The sequence below is a fragment of the Elaeis guineensis genome, chromosome 1 (genome assembly GCF_000442705.2).
Source record: "Elaeis guineensis isolate ETL-2024a chromosome 1, EG11, whole genome shotgun sequence".
Taxonomy (NCBI): domain Eukaryota; kingdom Viridiplantae; phylum Streptophyta; class Magnoliopsida; order Arecales; family Arecaceae; genus Elaeis; species Elaeis guineensis.
This window is the reverse complement of record NC_025993.2, coordinates 32,501,372-32,514,314: the sequence shown is the minus strand read 5'-3', so window position 1 is coordinate 32,514,314 and position 12,943 is coordinate 32,501,372. Positions and strand designations below refer to the sequence as shown.

At 34.7% G+C, this 12,943-nt stretch overlaps 1 protein-coding gene across 2 annotated transcripts in view; it reads right to left on the bottom strand.

The window, feature by feature from the left end:
- LOC105038099 (pyruvate, phosphate dikinase 2) overlaps positions 1-7,963 on the bottom strand; it is a 38,295-nt gene extending 30,332 nt beyond the window's left edge. The window contains exons 1-2 of one of the 2 annotated variants that reach the window (XM_019848439.3): positions 7,824-7,963; positions 7,025-7,385 (exon numbers count right to left, since the gene is read on the bottom strand). In XM_019848439.3, the coding sequence (XP_019703998.1) occupies positions 7,025-7,303 (279 nt within the window). In that variant the 5' untranslated portion in view covers positions 7,304-7,385; positions 7,824-7,963. The remainder of the gene's footprint in view (positions 1-7,024; positions 7,386-7,823) is intronic. The other variant, XM_010913785.4, reaches the window with a different exon arrangement.
- Between the last annotated feature and the right edge of the window lie 4,980 nt (positions 7,964-12,943).

Sequence of the window (12,943 nt, the reverse complement as noted above, 5' to 3'; positions counted from 1 at the left end):
TTAGTAATTTTAGAGTTAACATTTATTCTTCGAAATCAAATTTGTAGTATATTCAGAGAGCCTTCTATATCTCATATCGTTATCAGGATCATATGCCGATCGATACTGGAATCGATGAACGAGTTCTCGACTTGGCCATCGGGAGTTTATGTGCAGTCTGGGAGATGTTTCTGATAAGTCTAAACTAGTTTAATTTTTAAATTTTCAGTATGTTGGTATTTTAATTATATATTAATACGTACTTGCTTCTATCTTACAGGAGTACTACTGATTTGAGACTCTCTAGGATGAGGACGCTAGCCGTCGAACCTTTTAGGGAGGTGGCCATAGGGAGGCTCTGAGATGGCCTCTACAGCCTCAGGCAATCCACTATCCAACACTCCGATTCTCAGTCACCATCGGATTAGAGGTCCTTCACGGATCATTGGATGCGGATGGACATATGGCAGGTCCTCTGTGATCAGTAGAGCAGCGAGGAGTACTCCAGTAGGTGACAGAGGGCCCAATAGAATCAAACTATCCAGCAGGATTCGATCAGCACACGGGCAGCTCGATCGGCACACATGTTGTGACTGACAGACTGGTAAAAAATTTATCCTAAAACTCTTCACTATAACTCTAAAAATTCTTATATGCATACTTTAATTAATTTAATTTTATTATTTACTTATTATAGACATGACAGTTGGGTCATCCATCAGACCAGTTGCAATTGTGGTGGGCCACACATCAGTTTAAGAGGACTAGTGACTATTTTGATTCTACATCGCAACAGATCACAGTAAGAACTTCAAATTTTATTTACTAATTAAGTTGTTACAGAATCTAATTTTTATATTAGAATTAATCTATTTTTAAACTATGTAGACGCGTTACGCGGCATACATTACTGAGAGGTACGACGATGACCCATCTTCTCAGCCCCCCATTGACCTTGAGAGATGGCTCAGTGCCATCAGGGGGTGAGTAGGAGTCGGGTCATAGAATTCGGCCACAGCTTCGATCCTCCACTAGCTCGATACCTTTCGGTATCCTCAAAGGCCTCGACATCTCAGATCTGGAGTGATGCGCACATGGAGGAGGTCATGCAGAAGCTTCTGAGTCAGCGACCTCAAAGCCTCCTAGATGCTATCTACGATATGATCGTAGAGCTTCTTCGAAATCTATAGCTATGCGACCGACTGGGCTTATTATCCCAGCCATCACATCAAGTAATTATATTACTAAATTTTTTTACTTGTTTTAAGTTTTCATATTTAGAAGTTTCATATATTTAGGTTTGAGTCTGAAAAAGAGATTTATGGGCTAAAAATTTAACCTAACCATTCAATCGATTAACTGGAGGTGTTTATAGCTTCGTATATCAGCGAATGGAATGTATAAGAATAATCTGTTAAAGAATCGAAGGAGTATATCGAAAGATACATCTTCGTATCGAAAGATACGTCTCTATATCAAAACTTACAAATATTATTTTATTTTTTGTTACAGGATGTTGGGACATCCGGCTTTCATCCATCAGCTGCTGGAGAGGAGTGGGAGGAGGAGGAGATGGACGACGATGAGGATTGGATCTAATTTTTTTTTGATGTATTGTATTTTTTTGATATTGCTTGTAAAAAAAATTATATAATTTATATTTTTAATATAATATAATTAATTTTTAATTTTTGATTGTTATATTATCTTTGGATTTTAATTATAACATATATTAGGAACCATAATTCATTTTGATTAATTACAATAGATTTAAAAAATATTATTATTAATTTTTTTAAAAAAAATAAACTTAATTATTAGTGATGGTATTAGCAACGAAAAATACCATCACAAATACTTATTAGCAACGATAATATCATCGTTAATATTTTTTAAAATTTTTTATTTAATTTAAAAATTAAAAAAATTAGAAACGGCATTAGCAACGGTATTATTGGTCGCTAATAATTATTAGCGATGGCATTAGCCATGAAAATGCCGTCGCTAATATTTTTTAAAATTTTTAAAATTTTAATTTAAAAATTAAAAAAAATTAGAGATGGAAAAATTTCGTTGCTAATAACCTTATTAGCGATGGCTATGATTTCCATCACTAATAAAGATATTTAGTGATCAAATTTTTTAGATTGACTATTATGATGAAATTAATGACGGTACTTGGATTATTAGACTATTAGCAATTAGCCTTCGCTAATAGTCTTAATTCTTGTAGTGGCTTCAGCACAATGTATCCAAGCTTGAAGAGATGTTCAGGTATCCCTACTTGTGTTCAGTAAGAGGTTTGACAAGGGTGGGTGTTAATGGCCTAGAGATTTAATAAGAGAAGAAGGTTTTTGTTGGTTCTCGTAGAGCTCTGGTGATGGTAGTGATCAATTGAAGCAATTAAAAAAGATGAAGAGAGAGTTTCAAGGCATGGCATGTGGATATTCTACATCCATAATCTTTTTTCGTTAACAATTTGTTCCAATGATACTAACATACTAACATAGGCTAAGCAACTTTTTTGTTAGCCTGATATGTCGTAATGGATTAACTATGGTTGTTGGGCCCCGGCCAGGGTGGTGGGGAAGACCCATGATGTGTACATTTTCAACTATATTGCCCACTTAATCTATCAGGGATGGTAGCCTATTGCCATTACAATCCAATTAGCATTTGCTAAATCAAGTTAGAAAGAATGATATTTCATCATGCAAGTTCGAAGAGCATCTAGTTCATTCCTTATATAAACTAACTTTTAATGACTTTTACCAGGGATAGGGTCAAGATTTCTTTTTTTTTTTGAAGGCTAGCAAAAGTCATATGTTAAATAATATAATATTATTTATAAGTACAAAATAAATATTCTAATTATTAATATTATCTTATATATGAAGAGAAAGAAGGTAGGATTCCCATTAAACTATATATCATATGCAATTCTTATGCATAGTTTAATGATATTGATTTTTGTTTTTCGGAGTCTACTATAATATACATACAAATACTAGTTGATCCTAAAACTTTGAAGACAAGTAACTCCATGGTTCAATTGAAAGGTGAATAAAATTTACTAAAAGATCAAATGATTTAAACTTGTAAATATTTTTATTAAAAAAATGGTACATCATTAGAAAAAAAAATCAGATGATAACCTATTGTCATTAGTGGCACTTTATTCAACATCCTCTAAATCTGTATAAAATAGAAGATAGGTCATTACATAAAATCAAATCATTTCTCAATGAAATAAATGAAAGAATTTTCCCATCTATTTGCACTTTTGCCTTTTTATTGAACAAACAATTAATCCATTTTTAAGACAAAAGTTATAAGGTCAAACTTACATGACATTAATATTCTTAATAGTTCAATTGAGCAAATAGGTTAAGCATGATTTATTGCTTCCTATGCATATGAATTTGAACTTGTCAACCCTTTGTTGATATATTTTCTAGTAATAATTTTTATTTTTATTTTTTTGAACATTGATTTTTTTTAACTTGGCTAGCTAGCTGTTGGAAGGTTACTAATTCTTGTTTCCTTCTAAATTTTGGTACTTTTGTTATCAGTAAGTACTCATCTCATTCAAATTTTTTGAACTTCGGAACCAAGGATGGTTCCAATAGTTACTACTTTTAATTATTGTGTTAAAAAATAGCTATTTGTTATTCTTATAACTATAGATGTCCAATAGATATATGCTAAGATCTTTTTTTTTTTTACTTGAATACTTTATCTTCTATATTTAAGATTGTGTTTTATGAGTATGATACTATTTATACTGTATTTTACCTAATTAGCACCCCTAACTCTTTTTAGAGAAATAGATTGAGTAAGCTCGAAAATGCTTCAACATAAGACCTATATAACTATGTGCAGAGTAAATAAGAAGAGTATCGACTAAGATAAACTGAATAACTATCAAAGATAGACCAAATCAAGACTAGCTGTGTCGAGTTTAACATCGAGCAGATATATGATCTACGGGGCTCCCCTATCAGTTTTGTAGAAAAATTATGATCGAATAAGATGATGATGATTTTTAGAACATGGAGAATGAAAAATGGTCAATGCTACGTATTACAATGGTTATAAAAATAGAAGATTAGATGTAAGGAGGTGTCCATACCAGAGAAGGATAGTTTTTAGATTGGTTATAATATTATGTACAAAAGTGGGATGCAACTCTATAAAAGAATCCTCTTTAGCCAATCAAACACCTATTGTTATCTTTATCTTTATTTTATTCTCATATTTACCTCTACCTTTACTTACTTTAGTTATCCTAGTTCATCTATAGTTTCTACAGTAGAATTATATTCCTAACTATGACATACTGTCTCCTCTTTTGGATGAGAGACATGAGAGTCATCATGAAAGTCCTCGAAGTTCAAGGTATTAAGATTTACACTATCAATTCTTCACCCTCTCTTCTTTCTAGTTATCGATATTGGTGGCATGCTCGTGCACTTGCATAAACTTGCCAAGAATGTGTATGCCATCTCCTCTCCCATCCTACCCTTTAGCAGTAAACAAAAGGGCACTAGGAATCATAGAAATATGATCGAGTCAGAAATAAAGAAACCCGAAAGGACTTGAATGCTTGAGAGTTCACTTGTTTGAGAGCACCAGGTTGAGTGAGGTCATCTCGCCATCATTGAGTGATAACTTGGAATAGAGCTTCAAGATCCATGGTAGTTATAGGTGGCTTGTGAAGAAACAAAGTTAGTACAAAGACCTAAGTGTTGATGGTTATGGTAGAGAAGGTTGAAGAAAATGGTTAATTTATATCCAAATGATGCTATGCATGAAGCATGACACAGAAATTCATTTTGATTAGGAGATCTTTGGAGATTGGATTGCAGCAATTTTTGAGAGGTGGCTTATATTGTATGGATACATGGTCATTGCATTTAGAGAAAGGAAGCAATATCACATAATTCCCACATGATGATAGACATAATTTAAGAAAGGTAGAAATTTTAATGGGGACATTTATTTGAAATACCTTTTGGGTGCTATTGTTTTACATGAAGTACGAACATTCTTGGTATATCCTATCATCTTTTTAATTGACAACTGATGGAATATGGAGGGCTCTATTTGTGCCACATTTTAGCTAATGATTACATCAAAAGAATAAATACATATCCATCCACATGGTAAGGCTAGGACAAGATAGTGATGGAGGGGTCTCAAGCCAAGCACCCTTAAATAAACAAGTTGAAATGGCAATCCAGAGGCCAAAACTCTAGCACCCTGTTGACTTTTCTTAGAGGAACAAATCAAGTAAACTCGGGAGTGGTTCAATATGACCTATGTAATGTTCTCTAGGCCGAATAAAAAAAATATCAACTAGGACATGCTAGATAGTCATTAAACATAGATCAAATAAGGATTAGCTACATCGAGTTTAAGGTTGAGTAGATATGGTAATCTATAGGATTCTCCTATCGGTTGTGCAAAGAAATCATGCTATGGTATGAGACTTGATCGGCTATGCTATGGTATGGAGAATGAAGTGTGGTTAGCATCAATTATTATAACTGTCAGAAAAGTGGAAGACCATATATGCATAGTTATTGGCACTAGTGATGTATCCTAAACTGATTATAATATTGTATATAAATAGTAAGATATAACTCTAGAAAAGAACCTCCATTTTATCAATCAAGCATCCTTTGTTATCTTTATTTTGATCTTAACTATATTTTCGTATTTATCTTTAATTACTTTCTTTAGTTATCCTAGTTTTTTTATAGTTCCTAGAGTAGAATTGTAGCCCCTGCTATAACTTATCTCCTCTTCTTTTGGACAGTATTATGTTAGTAAAAATGCTTAAAGTTTAAGATATCATGACTTATGCTACCAACCATTCACCTTCTTCTTTTCGATTATTGATATTAGTGGTATGCCTGCATGTTTATATGAATACATCGGGGCACACATATTATTCTTCACCTCTAATAGAGAATCTAATATCCAATGGATATATGTATACATCTCTCTCTAACTCCTTTATTAATTTTATTTCTTTCTCATGTGTTTATTTATTCAATATTTTATTGGCTCAAGTGAACATTTTGATTCAATAAATCACTTCAATATGGCAAAGCCTAAGTATCATTTAGACATTACATCCTGGGACAGATTTACTAGTAGCCTACCTACATCTTTAATATAGAAAAAATTTCAATCTTTTTTTTTTGATAATTAAGAGAATAGATCATACAAATCCAGTATGGATACATCTACAGAATTCAGAATATGAAATGTCGTAATGCTGAGCAGAAAAAATGGAGGTGTTCTCCTAGATGGTACTTTTGGAGTGGCTGACGACTTAGAATATACTATCCGATCTATAATACTATTCATCTCTCAATAAACAAAAATTTCTATCTCTGATATAACTTTTTGATTTTCAAGTTTGCAAATTTTTTATTTAATTCCCTTCATTCTCTTTCATATTATCCTTTATTCTTTCTATTTCTTCCAATTTGTAATGCCTTTGTATTCTATATTTAAATCTTGGATGGTGCACTTCAATTATTAGGACCTATATAATTATAGTAGCTTGTAGTCTTCTCCTCTCTTTCCTTTTTCTCTCGGAAAAGAAAAAAATACTTTTCTAACTTTGCTTAGAACTATCACAAATATAACAATGTTAAATGCAATAACCTTTAAGTGCATACTCATAGATGGATGAGCTACACCTTTTGAAAAGAAGAAATATAACTCATGCATTGGGTTTATAGAATTCGCGTCTACGATTATTTTAACACGGAATGCTTCTAACTTGGTTGCCCTACTGGGACATAAGATTCAGGCTTGGACCCTGTTGAACTAATTTAACCTATAATATTAACTTGGAGTGGTCTACCCAACCACTAATCACGAGCCACTTGGTTTTCTTTCTTTTTTTTTTTTTTTTCTCTCTCTCTCTCTCTCTCTCTCTTTTTGGAATTGTTGGGGGGTGAACTTTCACCACACGGAACCCACGTGTTCAAGTGCGGATCAAACAGTTTGAGTCAGAGTGTAATACCTTCTTTGTCGTCGGTATCGGTGTCACCACGGCTTGGAGTGGCGAGCAGCTCCGGCTTCGAGACGCCCACGACTCAAAGCCATTCGGCTTGGAATCTATACACCCCTTGACCTTGATGGCTCCAACTTCACACCTAGCCAAACTCCAGCCGAAGCCGCGCCTCCTACCGTTATCCCCTCGCCTAGCAAGCCAACCAAGCTCGTCCACCTGGCGGCTAAGCCTTCGTACGTATAAATCCGGCGTGGACCGTATGTATACACTCTTCGTATCCCAAGGCATATTCTTTCTTTCTTCTTTCTTATTTTCTCTATATTCAGAGAAAAGAAAGAAGGAAAGAAAGAAAGAAAACCTGAATATATTGCTGAAATGATAGGTGACACAATTAAAGCTCAGATGCCTAAAAAAGATCCAATTAAGTCATCCAGTTATTCATGTAATTACTCTAGTAAAATACAGTAACATCATTAAAAAGATAAATGGATTTAGGAAGGATGAGCCAATTCACCATCCACATAAAATACTCATTCTCTTTATGCAGAGGGTCGCTAGAAGAAAGAATAAGATGTTTTTCTACGAGTCCATCAATTGGCATAAACCCCCATTACGGTAATTATAGTAGCTATGATCTTGTTTAACAAAGGATACAAAGTGATCTTTTATTCAAACAATATTCGAAAGTCTGATCAAGAACAAAAGATTTCAGAGAGATAATAACATACTATTCCATTTGGAGAACATATCAATATTTATCAACAAAAAAAAAAAAAAAATCTAAGGAAGGAGCTGAGGATCACCATACCTTTAGATGAAAGGTCGAATTCTTTTCTTCTTATTCTTTGCTTTTCTCTTTATTTCTTTCTAAATTATTTTTCTTGAGAGAGAGTGATCCCGGAAGGCTGGAAGGCCTCGGCCCTCGATGATATGAACCGTCTAAATGCTTCACTTTTGTCAGAAAGACATATTTATCCTTAATCTTTTATCGAAGGGACGTCTAATTCCCAAGATCCTCCCATCATCAGATGCTTCACAATTCTGCCAAGTGCCACTTTTATCTTGTGCGATACAGCAGTACATGTTCCTCAACTTTTATGGACCACTCAATCTCTTTTATACGCTCACAACGATGCTCACCTAAATCAGACGGTTGGCTGCGTCCCAGGGGTATTTCGGTAAATTAGGATGTCATCAATTTATCTTCTTCGTTGGCGCTTGTGATCCATGGTGTGAGGAAGAAAGGGCGGGGATGATGGAAAAGTGATGGTGTAGGCCCGCAAACACCTAAGACCTGGAATATACTTCTTGAGCTATGGCCAGTTGCCACGTGGCCATAATACGTCCACATGCGACGCCAATGGCAACGGCCTCTTATCCTGAATCAGCCTTGGCCCTGTGGTGCCGGACTCTCCTCCATTGGTGAGGTTTACTAATGGACCAGACTGTAATAATAATAATAATGCTATCCATATATCTGCCAATTATGAGGTTTGCTTCAACAAATCAAATTCTTTTTTATGAAAATAAATTTTAATTCTACCAAAAAAAAAATATAAATTTTGATGGATCAATTTTGATCATACCATTGGAAGCATGCTTGTAGTAAGTATTTTTCTTGACATATTTTATATTCTGATTATGATATTCTCTGTTCGAGAAGCTTTACATGCTACCGTATATGATATTGTCACACGTATGTGAGTAGTTTGGATGGATGGAAACAACTGCCATCATTGCCTAGGATTTTTTGTCAACGAAAAATGCACTAAATTTTACCATTATTATTATTGGTAACTCACTATAATTTTTTCTTTTGGGGTAAAGCGGATGTATCATATTAAATTACATATGAATAAATATATCTCTAAAAATTAGAAAATAAAATATTTAAAAACTGAATAGGAAGATCAGTCGAAGAATCCAAAAAAATTGATCTTGAATGCTCAGCCATAAAAGAAGCTATCTAGTCAGCAATACTATTAGCTTCTCGAAAAACATGCAAGACTTCAAAAGAAACCAAAGATCTCAACATTCTCTAACAATCCCGTAATAACATATGACGTCTACAATCATCTAATTGTGGATTAGAGAGCTATCTAATAACTATCAATGAATCACCCTCCACCCAAATTTATGGAGTCCGTAAATTATAGACAATATGAATCAGACCTTCCCAAGCAGCCCGCAACTTTGTCAAAGGAACTATGGTATCCAAAACTTGAACAACTCTTGTTGCAACAAATATCCCAATAGCACTACAAATAACAAACTAAATCCACTAGTAATGCCTTGATTTTGAGCACTATCATCAAAGTTAATTTTGAGAAAATAGAGGGGTGATGGCTCCCACAAAAAATATATTAATTTAGAAGATGTAGAAACTGCAAAAAAAGATTCACAGAATTTTTCTATTATTAAAGACCCTATAATGGCAGCTAGCTAATGAAACTCTTAAGCCTGACTGAAGCTTTTAGAAAAAATCAATGAAGCACTAAGTGTTACATTTGGGAATATGTGAGCATTCCGTGCTAGCCAAATATTATAGCCGATACAACAGCACAAAACAGCCTCGGACTTTTTAACACTAGGTGAAGTGTTCTCTTTGATAGTATTAAAAAACTCCTCAATTGACAAGGACGAACTAATAGATATGTATTGCAACAAAACAATTCTCCAAACTTGAGGAGTAATGCGACAATGAAAGATGATATGAGAAAAAGATTCCTCCTCTTCTGGACAAACATCACAATCGTTTGTAATGTGCAAACCACACTGAATTAAAATTGATTTGCAAGGAAGCCGAATCCAGGCTAATTTCCACATAAATAAAACAACTCTGGGTGAGCTTCTGATTTCCAGACCGAGCAAAATTCGGGATGCTTTGGAGTTTAACTAGAAAGATACATTCTCACCGTTAATCTAGAGGACACCCTCTAATTCAATCTGTCTCCAAACTGACCATAAGGGATAGGTACGGATAAAATTTTATCCATCAAATCTTTAGAAAAAGCTTGTGCCAATGCAGCCTGATTCTACATATGGTGTGGTTACCTATCATAAAATTTTTAACCATAGTATCTTCGATTGCTGAAATATTTACTGATGCTGGCTAATGCTCCAGTTCCAAGAATAGAAAGCACAACCAAGGATCTTGAACCACATTTATAAACACACCATCCCCTACATATCATTTAAGATTAGAATAAATAGTAGCAGCATGGGAATAAATTTTTTTTCAAATTGAAGAAGCACCATGTGGACATACGGAACGGTCGTCATTGACCATGCTCCATACTTAGCCGACATAAATGAGCTCCAAAAGCTATTTTGCCACAAAAAATATCTCACAACATGCTTAGCATTACTTCTAACAAGCAAAGAGAAAAATATCCAAACCACCGTCTTGATGTGATTGACAAATATGATACTAAAAAATTGGATGCATCCTTCTAGAAGCATCACTTGAGCCCCAAAGAAAGTCCCAAATAATACTTTCCATCTTCAATAACACTCCTCATGGAATAATAGTATGAGAGAGTAAGTAGAGTGCAGAAAGAATTGATTTAATAAGAATTACTCTATCCATCATATATCAGGTTCTCCACTTCCACTCCTCCAAACGATTTAAGAAATTTCATATAATGTCATTATAGTCAGAAGAAGATAATCTCTTATCTGATATAGGAATGCCCAGATACTGCCAAGTGACATCACATTCATTAATATGAAAGTGGCTCATCATAAATTTTTATTGACAAATAAAATATGGTATAGGCCAAAGCCAAGAAATGAAAGAACAGAAGAAAAAGAAAATTAAGAAAGAGGAATTGAGGAGGAGGTGGAAAACCTAATTCCAAGCAACCAAAACTTCAATAATTAAACCCCACCTCATAGACTTAACCCAAGTAGAACATACAAATACACCAATTGATGCCAGAGTAGCCTAGGAAACCACCAGTCTAGCACAATCATCTCACTACAAACAAAATTCAATTTTTTATTTCTGAAAACTCTTGACATGCACCTATGGACAGCTAACCCAATCGACCACCATATGAATTAGCTTTGCTTAATTTAGTTTTGATGAACTGGACTATGTCTTGGACTGGCTCGAGATAATTGCAACACCAGCTTTGCATCCTTAGCTTCATGCCTTTAACAATATTGATGACACTATACAATCACTTCATCTACACTGATGCCATGCACAGCTGTCCATTGTGTTATGGACGGCATCCATGGGTGCACTGCATTTTACGGTGCTGCATGCACCCTATAGGAGATCCATGCTGATCTCTAATGTAGCTCAACTTTATGGATGGCCGATGCTTCTCCACATCATCTCTTTTGCGGCCTCCTTCGACCCCATCATCACTATCACTATTGTCCACCTTGCCACCATCCAATCCTATTAAAATCATAGCCTTAAACTCAACACCTATCTCCTCATTGCCTTGCCCCATCACCAAAGCATCCACTTCTCGTTCTTAATATGTGATCACTGTTGCAGCCTCACCTCAGCACCATAACACCATCGTAGACTCCATGCTTTGCCACGCCATTACCACAACACCATCTGTTATACCTCCATCAGCCTTTACTTGTGGTCGCTTCATCGCCACAGCTTTCTTTTGATGTCACATGTGCCACGAGCCACAAATTGGACGATCATTGCTAGTGTTAAGACTTCTAGCTCACCCCAAATAACTCCATATAGAATAGGACCATGCTTGCTACTCTTGAGACCTTACCTCAATGCTGCAACACCATCACGCCCTCCACACTCTATCACTCGACTCACAACCATCACTTGCCATTACTCTATTGTGACCTTCATGCACTTCACTTTGGTGCTATAATGTCACTTCAATATTGTTGCTTCACCATCCCGGCTATAACAATCATTGCTAGGGCTTAAGACTTGCTCCAAAAGAAGTCTCGTACCACAACAAGATGAAGGGTGAGTGTAGAGTGGAGACAGAAGGGGAGAGAGAGGAGGGGAGAGAGGGTGGGTACGTGTGGTTGGTCTTCTTGGCCAGAAAGGTAGAAGAGACTAAAGAGGGGTTGACATGATGGCTAGGGTTTTTTTTTTGATAAAATAAATATATTAAATTAAATAAAATATTAATAAATATATTCATAAGAATCAAAAAATAAAATATTAACTAACTGAATGAAGATCAACCGAAGAAATCCATAAAATTGATACCATATAGTTAGCCACACACTACAGGAAAATGTATTTTTTGCGACGGTATTTTGCCGTCGCTAATAATGACTTACCGTCGCAAAAGCATATTTGCGACGGTGTTGCGACGGTATTTTAACTGTCGTCGTTTCGACCGCAGTAAAAATTTCTCGATGGTGGAATACCGTCGTAAAAAGTTTTTGCGACAACTTTTTACGACGGTAAATGCTTGCATCATAAAAAAGCGTCATATAAGATGTATTTGTGACATTTATTTGCGATAGAAGATACCGTTGCAAATAACTTTGTGCCACCGTATTTTACCGTCGCAAATAAATATTTTATTTTTACGACAACTATAGCCGTCGCAAATAGTGGTAGTAAAATTTTTTTTATTATAGCAAAAAAAAAATATTTTTTACAGCATTTTGCCGTCACAAATAGTGGTAGCAAAATTTTTTTTTTCTTTACAGCACTTTACCGTCGCAAATAGTGATAGCAAAAAACTTTTTTTATTGTCTTTGATACATTATTTACGATAGGAAATACCGTTGCAAAAAATATAAATTATATTTTTATTTATTATATTTATTTTTTTATTCTTTTTATATAAATGTGCCTATGAACTTGTAACCATTATTGATACACCTGCTTATCAATTAGAAAGAAAATAAAGCATAATACTCAAATATTGAAAATAAATCCATTCAACCAAAAATAACTTGAAATGCATTACC